The sequence below is a fragment of the Lutra lutra genome, chromosome 14 (genome assembly GCF_902655055.1).
Source record: "Lutra lutra chromosome 14, mLutLut1.2, whole genome shotgun sequence".
In the NCBI taxonomy this organism is placed as follows: Eukaryota; Metazoa; Chordata; class Mammalia; order Carnivora; family Mustelidae; genus Lutra; species Lutra lutra.
In genome coordinates this window covers 81,821,579-81,841,207 of record NC_062291.1, presented here as the reverse complement: position 1 = coordinate 81,841,207, position 19,629 = coordinate 81,821,579, and the positions used below count along the sequence as shown (strand labels likewise).

The 19,629-nt window shown below is 44.0% G+C and overlaps 1 protein-coding gene across 1 annotated transcript in view; it reads right to left on the bottom strand.

Annotated features, from left to right (window-relative positions):
- ABRAXAS2 (abraxas 2, BRISC complex subunit) overlaps window positions 1–14,550 on the bottom strand; it is a 28,893-nt gene extending 14,343 nt beyond the window's left edge. Inside the window, exons 1-4 of the mRNA XM_047702334.1 lie at window positions 14,423–14,550; window positions 10,624–10,714; window positions 6,702–6,738; window positions 3,385–3,451 (exon numbers count right to left, since the gene is read on the bottom strand). Of these exons, the coding sequence (XP_047558290.1) occupies window positions 3,385–3,451; window positions 6,702–6,738; window positions 10,624–10,714; window positions 14,423–14,521 (294 nt within the window). The 5' untranslated portion in view covers window positions 14,522–14,550. The remainder of the gene's footprint in view (window positions 1–3,384; window positions 3,452–6,701; window positions 6,739–10,623; window positions 10,715–14,422) is intronic.
- Between the last annotated feature and the right edge of the window lie 5,079 nt (window positions 14,551–19,629).

Sequence of the window (19,629 nt, the reverse complement as noted above, 5' to 3'; positions counted from 1 at the left end):
AGAGAGAACAAGTACATGAGCTGGGGGCGGTGGGGGCAGAAGGAGAGAGAGAATCTCAAGTGTGGGGCTCGATACTAGATCCTATGCATGACCCCAAGATCACGAACTGGGCAGCAATCAAGAGTCAGATGCTCAACTGCCTGAGCCACCAGGCGCCCCAATTTAATTTTTTTAATTAGCTCTACACCCAACATGGGGCTTGAACTCATGACCCAGAGGTCAAGAGTCACAAATTCTACTGAGTCAGCCAGGCACCCCCTGGCAAATCCGATTTTTAAACCCCCAAATTAATTAAGAAATATGTCCTTATTTACAGCTAAAACAAACAAACAAACAAACCAGAAACAAAACAAAACCCTACCTGGTAGACTCCTTTTTTCCCCCCAACTTATTTTCAATTAACAAATACTATTACAAACAAACTTTTCCCATAAAGTTCCCCTTCATCAGCAGCACCTCTCCATTCTCTTCCCCAAAGTAAACACTTTTAAGTTTGGTTGCCTTCCTTCCTGATCTTTTTCTGTACATCTAAATACTCATTCAGATTTGTGTTTTTACATAAAACAGGCTCAAATTATAACACTACTTTTTTCATGTAACACAACTTTGAGATCTTTCTAGGTCATTAGCCGAGAACTTCCCTCATTCTTTGCAATGGCTGCTTCATATCCCACAGTGTAGAGGTGTCAACACAACCGACTTGACCGTTTCCCATTGGTGGACATTTAGACTGCTTTCAAAACCCTTACTATTTTTTTTTTAAAGATTTTATTTATTTATTTGACAGAGAGAAATCACAAGTAGGCAGAGAGGCAGGCAGAGAGAGAGGAGGAAGCAGGCTCCCCGCTGAGGAGAAAGCCCGATGTGGGGCTTGAACCCAGGACCTGGGATCATGACCTGAGCCGAAGGCAGCGGCCCAACCCACTGAGCCACCCAGGCGCCCTCAAAACCCTTACTATTAAGCAAAAACGCAATAAACACCCTTGCATGCTGGGGTCCGAGGCCAGACTGCTGGGGTTAACCTTGGGTTCCACCATGACCCACTGGGGACCTTCAGCAAGTCACTCACCCCTGTTCCCTCAATTGTCAAAGGGGAGGGTTAGAACAGCAGTTTACCTCCTAGTTCCAACACCCGGAAAGTGCTTAGAACGCGGCCTGGCACAGAGTTGAACTATTCATTAACGCCAGCCTTTCATATCTTTGTGCCTAGATCCAAATGTTTACTTGGGCCGGATTCCTAGAGGTGGGACTGCGTATTTAAAATTCTGTTATTGCAGGGCGCCTGGCTGACTCAGTATGTGGAGCACATAACTCTTGATCTCGGGGTCCTAAGTTTGAGCCCCACAGTGGGCATCAAGATTACTTTAGTAATAATAGAAAGAAAATTAAAAATAAAATTCTGTTACTGCAAAACTCTCCTCTTAACTGTTTGTTATCAACTTACATTCCCACCAACTACAGCTTCCCCATTTCCCAAAGCCTTACCCAAAACTGGGTATTAGCAATCCCTTTACACTTTGGCTAATCTGATGAGCAAGATAATAGTATCATGCTGTTTCAGTTTGCATTTCCGGATTGAATATAAACATCTTTTCATTATTTCTTGGCCATTTGTGTATTTCTTTTTTCTTTTGTGAATTTCCTGTTCATATTCTTTATTCATTTTTGTCACTTTGAATTTTTTTCATCTATTTAAAAAAATACTTCAGGGCATCTGGGTGGTACTGTCGCTTAAGCATCCCAGTCTTGGTTTCAGCTCAGGTCATTGTTGTGGGATTGACCCCCATATCAGGCTCTGTACTCAGCGTGGAGTCTGCTTAAGATTCTCTTTCTATCCCCCTCTCTGCCCCTCCCACTCATGCTGTCTCTCTCTCTCTCTCTTCCAAATAAATAAATAAATAAAATCTTTAAAAAAAAAATATAGGTGTCTGGGTGGCTCAGTTGGTTAGACAACTGCCTTCAGCTCAGGTCATGATCCTGGAGTCCCAGGATTAAGCCCCACGTCGGGCTCCTGCTTCTCCCTCTGACCTTAATGCACTCTCTCTCTCTCATTCTCTCTCTCAAATAAATAAAATCTTTAAAAAAAAAAAAATACTCCTATTACTTTTAATGTGTAGTGAGTACTCTAGAAAACTGTTCCGATGAGAATTTTCATGGAAGAAATTTCAGTTTTAGAAAGTATAATAAAAGTTCACTGTCTAAAATATAAATGGAATGAGGAGATAGGTTGGAGCTGGGATAGGAAGGACGGACTCCTGAGAGATTCCAGAATATATGCTCCTGGGCACGTAACTGAAAACAAGAGAGCTGGACCCCAATGTCTGTGGCTGCTCTAACTCCCTTTCCCGGGTGGATGGTGACGGGGTCAGATTCCAGAGACCTGAGCTCATCATCATCCATAAAGCTGTCTGTCCTTTCTTCCGGCCTTCCCAGTCTTCCTTTCATCTTACCTGCTTTTCTTTCTGCTTTTCCAACTGACGGCGCAACTGAGCCAGCCCACACATCGCCAAGGCTGCTGACTTACTCTGACTGCACCCTTACTCCTGATGCCCTTTTTCAGACACCTCGGGAACCAAGTCCCACAGTGCTGATTCTTTTTTTCCACAAATAATCTTTTAAAAGCTTTTTCATAATACACACTTCTAAACAAAGGCATTTTTTGGTGACAAACTGAAAACTTTTACTAATATTTTTTTCCTCAAGGGATGGTTTAATAACAAATCTACTTTCCTGGAATTAATATTTCAAGGTAGAAAAGTAAAACCCACACATGGTACAACAGAATAAATTATAAATGAGATCATCAGACAATGCCACAGCAATAAAACTGGTTCATTTTCAATTCTATTCAGACTTGCTTACCATACATAATCAGAACATTATATGCATATGTTGACAGAAATAATAAACACATGACCTTTTGGAAAAACATCTATGTTTGGCGTTAATTGAACTTGAAAGGGTAACATATCCAGAGATGTTTAATTATGACTTACCTTTTTTAGAAATATTTTTCCTGGTTATAAAATGAATGCATGTATGTAAGATACTTGCAAAATTACTTTTTAAATTACAAAAAAGAAAAAAAGAACCACCCAGAATCAACTCACTAATTTTTAACTCTCTAGAGTATGGTTCTTGTTTTTCCTTCCGATTTTTACAAAATGGAATCACACTATAAATATCTAAATTTTTTTTCCATTGATAGGTTATAAACATTGTCTCACATCTGCATTTACCCTTAAAATCTACTTAAGTCAACAGAACTCTCATACATTAATATCAAATCCTATTGTTTCATTTTACATTCCCTTCTGGTTTTAAGTTTAGGTGATAAAATAAACAGTGATTTCCAAATCGGACTGGGCAACAAACAGGACATACCTTTCTCCGATCCTTAAGAATCCTGTCCAAACTCTCTTCGTTAACTTTGCTTGCATAGTCATAAAAACTGTTTTTTTTTAAAGAAAATACATTTTATTAAAATTGTATGGTATTTTGAAATGAATACACTTAGCCTCATGCGTCTATGGGTCACTGAATCCTAAAAGCTGGTAAAAAGATATAAAGATACAATTGCTTATCTTCAACAGATAACCAGAGAAATCAATCTCAATGCTTCACTGATGATAGAAGATATCTTTTGCATCAAAGAATACTCAAGAGACTGTTACATTCAAAAGGTATTACTTCCACATGTGGGAGGTACTGATAGCAAGTAATTAGAAAACGTGTGGTTTCCAATGGCTGTGACATCTTTTCCTTGTTTCTAAGTATCAGTTACTTATGGGGGAAAAAAGAATACAGGAGCTTATTTTCTGAGAAATGCAGAAGGGAAATGAACATCTGCTGAATGCTTAAGAGGCCTGGCTGCATGCTTTCTCAGCTTCTTTCTTTTCATTCTTGCCTCAGTGCTGATAAGTAGGTATTACTGCAGCCCAACATGTCCCAAGTTTTATTCCCAGTTTTGTAGGTAAAGATACTTAAGTGACTTGCCCCAAACTATACAGGTGGAAGATGGAAGAGCTGGGCTTTGAAGCCAGGTCTGCCCCTCAAACAGACCTAGCCGACCAGGATCCTATGGTAGGCAGGCATAATGATGTTTGGGTTTTCCTACCACTGATTGTGCTTTTAGGAATCCCATTCTTGGGACACCAGGGGTGGCTCAGTTGGTTAAGCGTCTGCCTCAGGCTCAGGTCATGCATGATCCCTGGGTCCTGGTATCGAGTCCCTCTTCATGCTCCTTGCTCAACAGGGAGCTTGCTTCTCCCTCTCCCTCTGCCCCTCCCTGCACTCATTCTCCCTCTCTCTCTAATAAATAAAATCTTTAAAAAAAAAAAAAAAAAAAAAGGGAGGGGCGCCTGGGTGGCTCAGTGGGTTAAGCCTCTGCCTTCGGCTCAGGTCATGATCTCAGGGTCCTGGGATCAAGCCCCGCATCGGGCTCTCTGCTCCCAGGGAGCCTGCTTCCCCCTCTCTCCCTGCCTGCCTCTCTGCCTACTTGTGATCTCTCTCTGTCAAATAAATAAATAAAATCTTAAAAAAAAAAAAAAGGGGAAAGCCATCCTTCCTCCCTCAACCCACAACCATTAGGCCCAGGCCTTATAAAGCAGTAAGAAGTTCAAGAAATGGTCAAAACAAACAAAGAAAACCCACTGAACTGGGAGTCAAGAGATACCAGCCCCAGCCCAGCTCTGCTTCTCACTGCATGAATCTGGGCGAGCCACTGAACCTACGTGCTCTCCACTTCCCTCTATACAGAAGAAAGAGTGTGGAGCGGACACATGACTTCTAAGGTTTCCTTCTGCTGTAAGAATTATAGGTGTGTGATTTAAACTTAGTTAAATCCTTCTGGGACAATTTTACCGACAGCCTTGCATGGAATTCCTCAGAAGGGCAAGGCAGGGCACACCTAGAAAAACTTCGCAGAGTCAGGGCCAAATCAGACGCTTATGTGGACCAAACACAGCCAATGTGTGAACCATGGCCTGAATCCTTTCATTTGCTCTGAGATTCTTCTCAAACGAACTGCTTATCTTGCTTCCCACTCCTCTTTCAGTTACATGCAAACCTAAAAGTGATGAGGATCTTGGCTGCTTTTAGACTTTGTCCACAGGTAACCTTCCTGCATGAGGACAATCTTCTAAAATAATAAATGGATGGGGCGCCTGGGTGGCTCAGTGGGTTGAAGCCTCTGCCTTCGGCTCAGGTCATGATCCCAGGGTCCTGGGATCGAGCCCCACATCGGGCTCTCTGCTTACCAGGGAGCCTGCTTCCTCCTCTCTCTCTGCCTGCCTCTCTGCCTACTTGTGATCTCTGTCAAATAAATAAATAAAATATTTTAAAAATAAATAAATAAATAAATAATAAAATAAAATAATAAATGGATAGGTATCTGTGTGTGGTGGGGCAGGGGGGCCGCCCAGCAGTTCTTGGGTGCAAGGCCTAGGTGTGTGGGTCAGCTGAGAATGGGACAGGGATCAGGGTGAAAGCAGGGGACACACAGCAGGAACAGCTGGGCACCAAGGTTTGGCGGGTGTTAGAGAAGGGACTGCTGACCAAGAATGCTGAATCCTACTCGGGGAAGGGAAGTACTGGCTCCTGGGAAGACAGAACATGCTGGCGGGGTGGTGCTGAAGAAAGACCTGAAATCACCACACCAGCCGGCAGGTGGAGGGCTCTGGGGCCGGGGGGGGGGGGCAGACAGAGGCCTGCATATTGTCTGGGGGGAAGTCTAGTGGGTGGGGGATATTGGCCCTTGTCTCTCTCACCCACCACACATCACTCATTTGCTCCCTCCCTTCGGAATGTCGCTCCTCCCATTTCTTTCTCTTGCTGTCCTTTATTTGGTCTTAGTATGCAACTGGCGTATGTTAACTTATAGACATGCAAAAAGAAAGTTCCATGTTCCTTTTCCTTGCATTTTAAAGTTGAATACTGAGGGGCGCCTGGGTGGCTCAGTGGGTTAAGCCGCTGCCTTCGGCTCAGGTCATGATCTCAGGGTCCTGGGATCGAGCCCCGCATCGGGCTCTCTGCTCAGCAGGGAGCCTGCTTCCTCCTCTCTCTCTGCCTGCCTCTCTGCCTGCTTATGATCTCTGTCTGTCAAATAGATAAATAAATAAAATCTTAAAAAAAAAAAATAAATAGGGGCCCCTGGGTGGCTCAGTGGGTTAAGCCGCTGCCTTCGGCTCAGGTCATGATCCCAGGTCCTGGGTTCAAGCCCCACATCGGGCTTTCTGCTCAGCAGGGAGCCTGCTTCCTCCTCTCTCTCTGCCTGCCTCTCTGCCTACTTGTGATTTCTCTCTGTCAAATAAATAAATAAAATCTTTAAAAAAAAAAAAATAAATAAATAAATAAATAAAGTTGAATACTGAACATTTTTTATTCTTCTTAAAAACACCCATTAAATTCTTTTATCTGTATGTGATTCTTGACTAACTTCCTGCTCTGTGGCTGAAAAGCCCTTGCTTGGGAGGCTGCTGGAGTAGACTTTCACTGTAAACCACGGAGGCCACGATTTACACCATCCCTCCCCTATCTCTAACCTTACACACACTGGACACTCAATAAACAAGTCATTTTGGATGCCCTCAGTTACACCTGGGACTTCATAGCCACAATCAGGTACAAGCCTAACTTCAAAAGTTTTTAATCAATTAATCTTTCAATAAGGACTAAAAGTGACAAAGGAAGATGTGGCTTACCTAAAAAGCTTTGAACACGGCTGATGATTATGGATTTCTGTAATTAGAAAGAAGGAACGCAGCTTAATCACGGAAGACACAGGCAAGTACAAAATAGCCTACTTGTTTGTTTACTGAAACCTCAAACAATAAAAAGACAGTTTTCCTCTCCCAGATAGGTGCTGCATGTACACTAGTGAGGGCAGTGTGTCTTCTCAACACTGAAACTCAGGGACACCTTTTCAGGACAAAGTACGCTGGAGAACACGTTCTGTTTCCATTTGTCCACGGCTGATGAGCACATATCCGAAAGCTTTTACTCAGGAGCACACAGCCATTGTGCGCCCTCATGCAATCTCACCTAGTTAAACAAAGCATAAGAGGGAAAAGCAACAGCTAACTGGAAGCATTTAATCAAAGTGGATAAGCAGGGTGAGGGCAGCTTGGGGAGAGGAGGGACTAACCGCCCTACCATCAATAACCCACTATTGACTCAGGACAAGCTGGGCCAGGCGTTCTGAAGGGAAAGGGAGGAGAAAGCTCTGGATGCCTGTTAACCCCTTCAAAGATGGTCAGCACCAAGGGAAATAGTCCTTTGTAAGGCAGATCCTAACAGCTTCTGGAAAGACTGCTCTGATTACCCAGAGGAAACAAGTCCTTCAAGCTCATCAGGGGGCTTAGGATCTGGGTGGCTTTCTAAGACCATGAGACTAATTAATCACTCGATCCTATTCCTAACATTCTTCTAGACAGAAACTCATCACCTGCTGTCTAAAAGGCCACAGCCACAGAGCTCCAGGCTGCAACTTTAACACAATTAAAATGAAACCATGACCCTGGCGGCCATGGGACTCTGCCCATTAGCTTCTGTACTGATGTCAATGCTGACAAGACCTACACACAGATGCAATCCTTCCACTGGAAAGACAAGTTTCCTTGCCTGGCATGGCTGTTGACACAGTGATGCAAATAAGAAAACTTCATCCAGAAATTGTTCCTTCTTTTACCCCCAGCAATAATACAGTGCGCCATCCTACATTATTTCTGAGGTACTATTAGTAAATTAATTAGAATGTGGAACATTTATAGCAAAAACTTTACAGAGGGTTCAGGAGAAAGAAAGAAAAGCTCACCTTCTCCTTTAAAGGAATGAATATTTCTTAAAAACCCTACAGTGGGTCTGGATGCCAAACACACAGTGTTGTCATCAACTGCCCCAGCAGACTTCTGTCATGATTTACAACTGGGATTAGCAGCACACTTAAGATATGCCCTAGATATCATGTGGCATTTGGTAAAGGAAGTTGGACCTTTCTCTGTAAGACTTTTTGCAATGCCTAAACCTTCCATGGAAAAAACAGGGTGAAGGCCTCGAACATGATCAAGATGCAGACTGCAACGAAGCTGGCCGGCACACTGGCTGATAGACCGCTGGAAACCGGCAGGAGCAGGGCAGCCCTGTGTGGGATTCCAGAGTCTGCCAGGCCTCTAGAGTTCATCCACATGGTAGATTCCTCTTCATGTATGTATGACTGCACTCATTCCCTAAGCAGTTCTCCCCATCCCCCGCCCCACCCTCACCTCTGCCTAGTCTCACTGATCTTCCTACCTCTGCTTCTCCTCCTGATGGAGACTCAACAGTTCCACTACTGCCTCCTCCATCCTTTCCAGTAACTGCAGTGGCATCATCTAATTAACTAAGGAAGCTCTTCCGTGGCTGCCTGCTCCCTCCCCTTCTAGAACTAAGGGTAGACAACTCTGCTTAAAGTGAGTCAGCCCAGCTTTTAAAATTAATATGCAATTAACACAGAATGCGGCACTTCGTGTTCAGAATGTGGCACTTCGTGTTCAGAATGTAGCACTCTGGATGCAGTCCTTACTGTACAGATTAAAAGTGTCCGTGCGTGGATTCAGTCACTTGCAACAAATAACTTCGGTAGACTCATTTTATTTAAAACATCTTATTCTGAGTATCCCCTTCGATAGCTCAGCTGGTAGAGCGGAGGACTGTAAAACATCTTATTCTGGAGTTAGGCTATGCCAGAAAATTTCTTGATACCACTGGTCTGGAATACTACTCATGGCACTCGACCTAACGTTTGGCCTTCCAACCTAGGTTTGGAGTCCCTGTTTCTATTTCGAACATGTATTTAGTTTCAAAAGAAAACTACTGTAATGATAACAATGCACCTAAGATAACACCAGTAAATACTTTGCCCATGAGAGCCACAATTGTTTCATACAATGAACGGAATATAGCTAATAAATTAAACGTTGTGCAGCAGAAGATGGTTGTCATGGCGCTGCATTAACTGGGGCTCTATCGATTGGTACTTCTCTGTATCTACAGTACCATGGAAACGTATTTACTGAAAGAACCAGAAGGTTTATGAATCAGATACAGTGCATGAAGCTGTAGAATTTGTATTATTTACCATTCTACTTCTTTTAAAATAAATAAATAGCCAGAATATTCATTAGAAGTGCTATTTTTATGGTCACACCAGGTAACAGAGCTCTTTCTTGCTTGGTGTGCTGTCCGTTAACTACGTCTGACATTTTAACCTTTGCATACCAAATTAGTTTTGAAAATCCAAGTGCAAACAATAAAACTACACCCATGTTCCATGAAACCAAATTCTCCATTTTAGGATTTTAAAGAGTTATACGAAATAAAAACAAAACCTCCGTGAAAGAAAAGCTGGAGACAGCATATTGAGTCTATATTTAACAAGTCAGTATTGTGAGGAATGGGTCTTATCGTATAGGTCCTTGAGGAAATGAACTGTTCCTTGTTTTCCCCCAATCCTAACCCCACCTCAATCCTCATCCTGGCCTCCCAACCCATATCCTAGAAGGCTATCAGAACTGGAAGGCTTGAAATTGATGACGTGGTCCCAACATAACCTAACCTTCCAGAAATACTTCAAACTAAAACCACTCACCTTCACACATTCTGTATTTTCTCCACATAGAAACAGGCCAGATTACCTGTATATCTTGTGTACTCCCCGCTCTGTGTTCCCCTGAATCCACTGCCCCGCTGACCCTAAGTTCACCGCCTTCAGGATACCTTTACTCTCTACTACTTTCACCCACTAGCAGGGATGGGATTTTCTCTGTTCCTTTCTTACAGTACTCATCTTGTACAGTCATCTGGGACTTCTGTGCACTTGTCCTATCCTCCCCCACTCCAGGAATTAGGGATGCACCTGGGTACTCCTCTCCTTGCCTGGCACACGCCTCACACACGGACGGTCAGTAAATGGTGGTGGCCTAAGTGAAGAACCCCTTGCTGAGACCTGAGTAGGATACGCTGTTGGGTGACATGCTCAATGTGCAGCTGGAAGGAGTTTGATCCCTATTTATCAAAAGGAGACTGATCCGAAGAGAAAAAAAAAGAAAGAGAGAGAGAGAGAGACTGATCCAAAGACAGTGCATCTATAAATACTCCTTCGTCTTCCCCAACAATCAACCCAAAACGATTTGGACTGTCCTCCAGAAGGCTGTGTAGATTTAGCAAATAGCTCATATAAACAAGTATGAACACCTTTGCCAGATCCCTCCGGGAAGGACCAGCCCAGAAGATCCTTGCATTTCAGTGTGTGGTGATGTCGACAATGGGGAAAGCCCAGTATGCAATCTAAGGGTGACTGTGGTTTTGAAGAGACTATCATGAGCAACAGCAGACAGCGATTCAGTAAAAGACCAGTTGGTGGATAAGAGCTTTATCGGCTACCTAACCTTATAGCCACCACTGCACGTTCACAATGACTTGTAAAACATTTCACACCAGTGCTATCAGTACAAACGATTTGCATTGTGATTTTAGCTGCTTTTTATGTACTTTTTATCTTTCAGATTAAAACCAGTTAAGGACCGAAGAACAAAACAAACAGTATTGATACAGAAAAAATATTCCTAAACTCAGTGATAAACTCACCAATTACTTGCAGAAATTCTGTGTTGCTGATTTGTGAGTCACTAATGCTAAAGGTTTCTTCTTGTCTTACTTCTCCCAGCAGAAATCCTTCCTAAAAGTAATAAAAAAAAAAAAAAAGATAGTTGCAGGCTGAAAGTATTTTTTACTGGAATTAAGACAAATTGAGAGCATTATAATTTTAAAATAATTTTTGACATTAATCCAAACAAGCTTATTATTCTATAAACCAATAAGACTAAAGCAATCTGAGATGTACCTATTAACTAGATTGCTTGGAAAAAGGATTCCATACACAATGAAATATTTTAAACCCTTAAAAAAAACCCTGTTTTTTTGAAGCAAAAATAAGCAGAATGAATCCACTTCCTAAATCGTACCGAGTGTAATAACCAACATCAAAAAAGCTCAGGAAGCAGAAATATTCCAAGGTTGTTTTCTTGTAACAGCATATAATTTATTTCATTGTTTTAAAAGCACTGTTAACGATACAAGGATAAATAAGTTAACACAATGCACAACGAATTGCTCTTGTACAGGGTGTGGAAAATGAGGATTTCAGCAAATAAATCACTCACATGAACATTCTTCCTCAATAAACGCTGAGGTTACTTTCTTTACACCTTTGGCGAACACAGGCCATAAATTCTGGATTACGCAGCACATAACCTACTGTGGGAGCACTTGCTGTCATGTTGAGCACAAGCACGGTGGAGAACATGAACTCTATGTGCCTCAGCAACTTCCCTAGATGGGCTAACAGGCAGCCTTGCACTCTCCTTCTTGGAGAACCACATGGCTTGCTCCTTCCCTCCATCTGGCTTTTTACTCAAACAGCACCTTATCAGAGAGGCCTGCCCTGGCCAATGTAACAGAAACAGGGCACGCCAGACACCCTGTCCCCTGTGTTTTCCTCTCAGTCTTCTCCCAGTAGCCACATCCTTACATTAACAAATGCCTACACCTACCAAAATCTAAGCCCCGTGAGAGCAGGAACTTTGTGCCTGTGTATCTCAGCAACTAGCACAGTGCCCAACACATAGGAGGTGCTCAGTACATACTGGCTGAAGGTATTTGTGGGAACAGTGACCTTGTACTACGTACCTTTCTATTCCAGGCTGACCCTTCGAATCAAATACAGAGATTGCCTAGTTTAAAAACACTCCCAGCTGGAATCTGTGGGGGTGAGGAGGGAGAGACAGATGCTTTACAGCATAGCTTTTGTATTGGAATAGGGGAGGGAGTGTCCTAAGTTCCCAAACCATCACATATAGGGCTTTTCTCAATCTTGAGTAATATACAAATCTCCCTTAAAAAAATTCTCTCAAACCTGAAGGAATATCTATGACTACTAGTTTGAGAAACAGTAACTAAATAAGCTTGTTTTATCCCACGAAAGCCTTTCAGTTAAGAATTCTCACTACACAAGAGCAGCTTTCTCTTTATAACAAGTTAATAAAAATTAAGGTGAAAGCAATTTTTTAAATTCCTACAGAACTTTACATTTTAAGAACATATCTCCAGATTCCTAGTGTTCCATAGTCTAGGGATGCCAAATTTAGAAAATAAAAATATAGGATACTGTTAAATTTGAATTTCAGATAAACAACAAACAATTTTTATGTAATACTTAGGATATACTTACACTAAAAAATTATTTCCTATTTATCTGAAATTCAATTTATCTGAGTGCCCTATATTTTATCTGGGACCTCTATCATAGTCCTCAGTTTGAAAAAGTCAACAATGACAGCAAGACATTATAAAGCAAAGTATGAACCAGTGCTTCTTATCTGCTAGTCTGGATTGTCCGAACACTGTTACTTTATAGAAGGAGGAGGCAAACTATGGTGTGTGGGTTAAATCAAGCCTCATGCCTGTTAGCGTACAGCCCACAAGCTAAGAATAGTTTCCACTTTTAAATGGTTGAAAAAAAAATAGGAATATTTCATGACATGTGAAAATTATATGAAATTCAAATTCAGGGTCCATAAATAAAGCTTTACTGGAAACTGTCACCCTAATTAATTTATTGTCTATGGTTGCTTTCTCTGTACAAAAGCAGAACTGACCAGTTGCTACATAAACCACATGGCTCACAAAGCCTAAAATATTTACTTATCTGGAAAAAGCTTGCTAGCCCCAACTCTACAGATGAGTGGTTTTAAACTAATTTCTTGCCTAGAAAAAACAGGAATGTGCTACAAAGGCAAATGTTGGTTCCTCAACTTAAAAATACGTAAAATTGACAAAAGTATTCCACATATATAATTGTGGCAAGGTTAACATAACCAGCTATGGTCACATAAAATACACTTGCAAACTACTGTCACGGTGAAAACTTCCATAAGTCTAGCACCATGCCTGGCACAGAATAGCTACTAAAGGAATATGTCTTGAATTAAATTAGTAACAATCTAAGTAATGTAGCCATCTCCCTGCCATTTGTTAAAAAACGATCTGCTTTTCAACAGGTAGCTGCTTATTCTTAGAGTAGCCTTGCCTTTTACATAAACTGTGATATTACTAAGTACTCCAAGAACTAGAGATGTTAAAAAGCATTACTGAAACCATATTTAGTACTTTCATGGACACTAGGAGTATCACAAACCACCTATACATGGAACTGCATTACATTATTAAATAGCTAGCTCCAGCATCAAAGGCCTTAGCATCCAGAGACATCTGCTAACTCTGGAAAAACCCACGTTGTGTGTATTCCTATCGTTAATCTCTACCATCAACACTACACAGAGGAAAAGTAGAATAATTTAATGCCATCCAATTATCTAGCAGAATCACCTCTATGAGATCAGTTTTTATTAATGGAAGCTAAAGTTGCAGATATCAAACCAAATCCAGTTCCTTATTGTACAGTGTATCATTTTGCTTTGTAATGATAACCTCAACCCCCCCCACGCTTATTAAATGAATTTGAATAACTCATTATTAACATCTCTTAAAACCATCTCTCAATTTGGTAGACGGATTAATTATGTACTTAAAGATAAAAATTATCTAGTTTCACAAAGAAACTTCCAGCTAGGCAAATGACATTAAAAGACAATTCGGAAAATAAAGATATTGAAGCAGACAGGCTCTGCTCCCTCTGAGCTTCGAAGCCTATGCGTTTCCGATCACTCATACGTAGGCCTGTCATTTCCCTATTTCACTGCGATAGCGCCGTGGCTTTAGAACATTCGCCAAGGAACTAAATATGCAACTTCAAGCAAGCAGACCCGACACCTAACACTCTTGTTTACATTCTCCATTTTCCATTGAGGCGAAGAAAACACATGAAGGTATCTCACAAGTATGAATAGTGACAGCCATGGTTTCCCTCGTCGCACCCCACGACAACCTGTGAGACCGGCGGGCGGGGCTGGGTGCCTCGGCTCCTAGACTAAAGCTCTGTCTCTCCGCTCTTTGCCGATCCCGGGAGCCCCTCGCAAGCCTAGAAGCCTGACTCTTAGGGAGGGGCAGACGCTTGGTCTCCAGTAAGCAACTCTTGACAATGCCGGCGGCCAATCTAGACAGCTTTGCTAAAAGGGAGACGGCTGTCCTGAGAGGGCCAGGAGGCGGCAGGCACTGAGTGAGGGGGCCCAACCCGGGGACGAAGGAGCCCTCGGTAGCAGGAGCTCGCCGGGGGCGGGAGCCGCCCGGGTCACCAGCCTCTAGGGCCGGCCCGGGAGCCCGGGGGGGGGGGGGGGCGAGCCGCGAGTGGTCCCGGCTTGGCCGCAGGCACGGGCCCGGGACCAAGGCTGGAGGCTCCAGCCGCCGCGGCGGGGGGCCCGGCACCTACGTGGTCGGCGTTGCTGTTGGCGCTGTGGAAACACACAGCGCTGAAGGTGTAGCCCGAAATGGAAGCCGCCATGATGGAAATCTCCAACTCCCCCATCATGCCCCGCGGAGAGAACACAGCCTTCCGGCCGGTTCCGCCCCCTTGGCATCCTGGGAAATGAAGTCTTCGGCTGATGAGGCCAAGGGGTCGCTTCGCCGGCGAGCGAGCGCTGAGAAATGCAGGTTTGCGTGATCGGAACTGACCCCAAGGACGTGTCCTCTTTGTGGGTCTCGCGCGCGGCACACCTCAGACACTGCCTCTTCTGAACAGCCCTTGAAAGTACCCCAGATCGTCTTTTCTGTTTGCGGGTAAAATTCTTACTGATAAAAGCCAACATTGCCGTGCTCAATGATGAAAGGAGGGCGATGATTCAAGCAATTGTATAGTTTGGGTTTGACGTGGAGTAACATGCTGTGATTTCCATTTTCATATGACCATACTAGCTGCAGTCGAGACTACAATGTCGGGGAGGGAGACGGGGGATGGGGGTGGGGGTGGGGGAAATTGTGGCGGTACTCCAATAACCCGGAGGGACAGAGGAGGACAAAGGTGGCTTGGGAGTGGATGGAAGGAAATGGTGGTAGCTGTGGAGGTGGTAAGAAGCTATTGGATTCTGGGTACAAAAAAAAACATGAAAAATCATGGAAAGAAAAAGAAGAACAACAACAAAATAACCGTGAAAATAAAATATAACAGGAAAAGAAACTCAGGGGTCCTTATTCTTCAATTCGTTCAATCGTTCAGGTTCAAAACTGGACTCCTGATCTCTGTCAAGGCTCCTTCTACCACACTGTTATCAAGTTCAGCAAATAGAACTGCTTTTCACAATTGCACAGGCCAAAAATCTTCGGTTTATTATTGACACGCCCCCTTTGATCCATCAGCTCAATCTTAAAAATATGTGGAGAATTAGAATTCACTGCTAGCACACCTAATACCTATGATGGTGGTCCAAGCCATTAACTCTCTCCTGGATCATTTTAACCATCTCTAACTCAAGAGGCCTGAACTGGGGGTATGTTTGGCAGAGTCTGGAGACATTTTTAGATGTCACAACTAGGGGGAGGGTGCCACTGGTAATTTAGTGGTTAGAGGACAAGGACACTGGCTGCTAATCCTACAAAAGCATAGGATAGCCCCTCTCCCCTCCCCCACGTCAATGGGATGATGTTGAGAAACCCTATATTCCAGCTTCTCTCTTTAACCCCCTCCCTGCCAAATCTATTCTCAACATAGCAACTAAGCTGGTCACGCTAAAACTGAAATTTAAAATTTAAATCATGTTGTTTCTTGGTCTAAACCCAAACCTTGTAATGACCTCATCTGACTTCCTTTCTTTCTGCTGACCCCTTTGTTCACTCTGCTTCAGCTACACTAGTCTTTCTGCTTCCTGACTATTCCTATCTCATCCCACCTCAGGGCCTTTGCACTTGCCCTTCCCTTTACCGAGAGTGCTCTTCTCATAGAGCATCTCGAAGTTTCTTCCTTTATCTCTGCTCTAGATGCTGTAATGTGTCAGCCATACCCACCCTTCTGGGATTGATAGACTTACTATCCTAGCTGCAGGAGAAATTGTTTGCTTTCTCTGGCAATTACCCTCAGTGTAACAAAGTGTCATTGCCTAAGGTCATTCCCCTTTTCCTGGGCAACCAACATTCAAGGCCTTATCAGTGTAGACGGATGAAGGTCCACCACCTTCTCTTCAACTTGGGGCAATTCCAAAGGGTCAGCTCAGTTCCAGAGTGCTCTGTGGGGGAAAGGATGCTAGTGCTAGCTGAGGGGCTGTTGTAGCTATAACCCGGTCCCAACCACTTCCTCCATCCAGCTCTGTTTCTTTCCCTTCCCCAGTAGGTGGTGAGCCTGAGAGCACTTCCTAATAAGCTTCTTTCATGTTCATCTCAGTGACTCTGCTTCCCTGGGGATACTACCTATGACGACCTCTTGTAGGTTTCCTCTTGGTGCCACCCTGTCAGAGAATCCTTCCTTATCACCCTAACCGGACTGCAGCCCTCACCTGATGATCTCAATCTTCCTCCCCTGTTTCCCTTCCCCTTTCCCAGTCATCACCACCTCACATCATCTCTGTCTTATTCATTTCTCCAGCATATTGCCTTTGTTCCTCCACTGGCATATGCTGAACTGCATGGAGACAGGGATTCACCTTTGATTTACTTCCTGGTGTATCTCTAGGGGGACTCAGTCCCAGGACCCTGGGATCATGACCTGAGCCAAAGGCAGACACTTAACTGACTGAGCTACCCAGGTGTCCTGCCACAATATTGTTAATGGAAAATGCAACTTACAAACAATGCAAATGGTAAGATCCCATTTCTATATATTTATCAAAACAAAACAGTGCATTTCTGCAAGTACGTGTATGCCGGCAAATGCCACGCTCTGCCACGATGGGTCTGAAAGTAGAAACAAGAAAGTCCAGTTTCATTTGGATTATGCCCATTGGGTAGTCAAGGAAACTGGGACCTAAAAGGTTTAAAGTAAGTGCTTTGCCCAAGGTCACACCTGGTAGGGACAAAGTTGTGATTGAAGTTCAAGATGGCTGACTCCATAATCTGTGATCAGGCAAGAGAACACAAAGGAAAGGAATGGGTGGCGTCAGGCATCGAAGGAGAGAAAACCCAGCTGGGTTTTGGGGACTTCTGTAGAGGGAGAGAGGGGAAGAGAGGATAGCTGGGAACAGAGAAGGTGGCTAGAGCTGAATAGTTTGAAGGAGGTCTACTGGGAAGGGGCTGTGGTGAGTGAGCTCACACAGTGAGCTGTGAGCCTGAAGAAGCCCAAGGGAAGGCAGAACAATGACAAAAATGTCCCTGAGCCCTGAGACCGGGAGAAGCTGCGTGCAGAGGGGTGGAGGAAGGGCGAGACAACGATGATGCTCTGCTTTGGCTGATGGTAGGATGGTCAGGGGCCAAACGAATGGAGAATACAGGGAAGACAGGGTTTGGAGGCATCAGAGCTGGGGGAGAAGGCAGTGCAAGAAAGTTCAGTTTTGAACAGGTTGAATTTCACATAACAAGGGACATCTAGGCCAAAGCAGTAAAAGCCTAGAGCTGGGGATAGAGGATGAACCTGGAAGTCATTAATAGTAAGAAAAATACCTAACATTTACTGAACACTGACCATCTGCCAGGCTCTGTTCTAAGCTCTTTAGATGTACATTCTATGCCCTTATTCAGTTTTACTAGCAATGCCCTGAAATAAATGCATTTTTTCGATTTTTTAAATTTTTATATTTTTTAACAATTTTATTTATTTGACAGAGGGAGCGAGAGAGTTTGTGTGTGAACAAGCAGGGGGAGTGGCAGGCAGAGGGAGAGAGAGAAGCAGAACGTGGGGCTTGATCCCAGAACCCTGGGATCGTGACCTGAGCTGAAGACAGCTGCTTAGCTGACTGAGCCACTGAGACACTCCAAATAGACCTATTGTAAGCTCTGTTTTATAACCGAAGAAACTGTGCTAGCGTTTATGGAGCGTTTACCATGGGTCAGGCACGTAGGAGTTCACGGGAATTCTCTCATTTAATCTCTGCAGGGGCCCTATGCCACGGGCACTATTATGAAAGGATGGGCATACTGAGGCCCTGAGAACTGACAGAACTTGCCTGTAGTCCCACATGATAGGGTCAGGACTCAAAACCTGAGTCCAACTCTACAGCCTTGTGCCTACCTCCCGTTTTAGAAGGCTCACTTAAGAGCAGGTGGTGCTGGGAAAATAGGGAGGGGTTTTCAAAAATGGCGTCCTAGGTGGTGTTGGTCACTGCAGAGGATCCAGGAAGGTAAAGCCTGGAACTTGACCCTCGGTTTGCCAAATGCGAAGTGTCTGAGAACTCTTGAAAGCACTGTTTCAGGGAAGTTGTAGGTAAGCAGGGTTCTGGGCTGCAGGGATTGGCAGCATGAGAGAGGGACGAGGCAACCCAGGGCATCCGAAGAGCTCCCCCCACACCCCCCAACCCCGCCTATGTAATGGACACCTGGTGAGAGGACTGTGTTCCTTGGAACATTCCACCTTCTCTTTGGTGATGGGCAGCTCTGCTTGGATTGAGCTTCTCCACCCTCCACTAAGAATCCCGTTGCCCTGGGTGATCAGAGGTGGTGCCCCACACAGTCGTCAGGACTAAACAGCCAGAGTTATCCTGGAGCCAGAGCAGGAACTCTTTATAAACAGAGGGTTTTTCCAGGGCTTCATACCAACAACTGTTTATAGCGTTCATCACACACAGCAGAAACATCTTAAGTGTTGGCAGGACACCAGGTTGAAGATGGCGTTATCTTTCATGGGTGCTTCTTAATTAGAACCTAAAACTTTTTAAGATTTGGTCACATTCAGGCTTGCTTTCTCTAACATCTAGAGCCTGGAAAAGATCAAAACAACCATTTGCCCAGCGCAGCACTAATTGGCTGTGGCATTTGGTGGTTTTATTACACCATAATAAGGTTACTTCTGTTATTTCTTGAGTCCTTTAATCACTATACACATGGATCCCCATCTGTCTTTTTTTTTTTTTAAGATTTTATTTATTTGACAGAGAGAGATCACAAGCAGGCAGAGAGGCAAGCAGAGAGAGAGAGAGAGGAGGAAGCAGGCTCCCCGCAGATGGGAAAGCCCGATGCGGGACTCGATCCCAGGACCCTGAGATCATGACCTGAGACGAAGGCAGAGGCTCAACCACTGAGCCACCCAGGTGCCCCCCCATCTGTCTTTTACTGTATTCTAGCACCAGTGGTTGCTGGAACATCTTAGAACATGTTGTCTAGAAGATGCACATTTGGTCCTCACTGGGGTTTCTGTCAACTGTTGGTGCTGTTTACCTCTAGGGACTTATTGGACTTCTGTTTGCTGAGTCAACAGAAATGCGGCCTAGGAAACATTCCTTTTGGTTGGAAGGCAGCCTTCCTAGGGGCATTTGAGAGCCTTGCCTAGGACATTGGACTGTCATTAGTTCACTGCTGCTACAGAAACCCCCCTGACCTTTGGCTCATAGATTTCTCACATTATACTACAGAACTCCCAGTGGTAGACCAAGAGGCAAATGAATTTCAGGTTTCTGGTTTGGGAGCAACCTGGTAAGAACCAGTCACCATCTATCTTAGGCGTGGTGCAGGTGAGGAAGTTGAAGCACACAAAGGTTAGGAGCCTTGGGCAAGGTCAAGGTG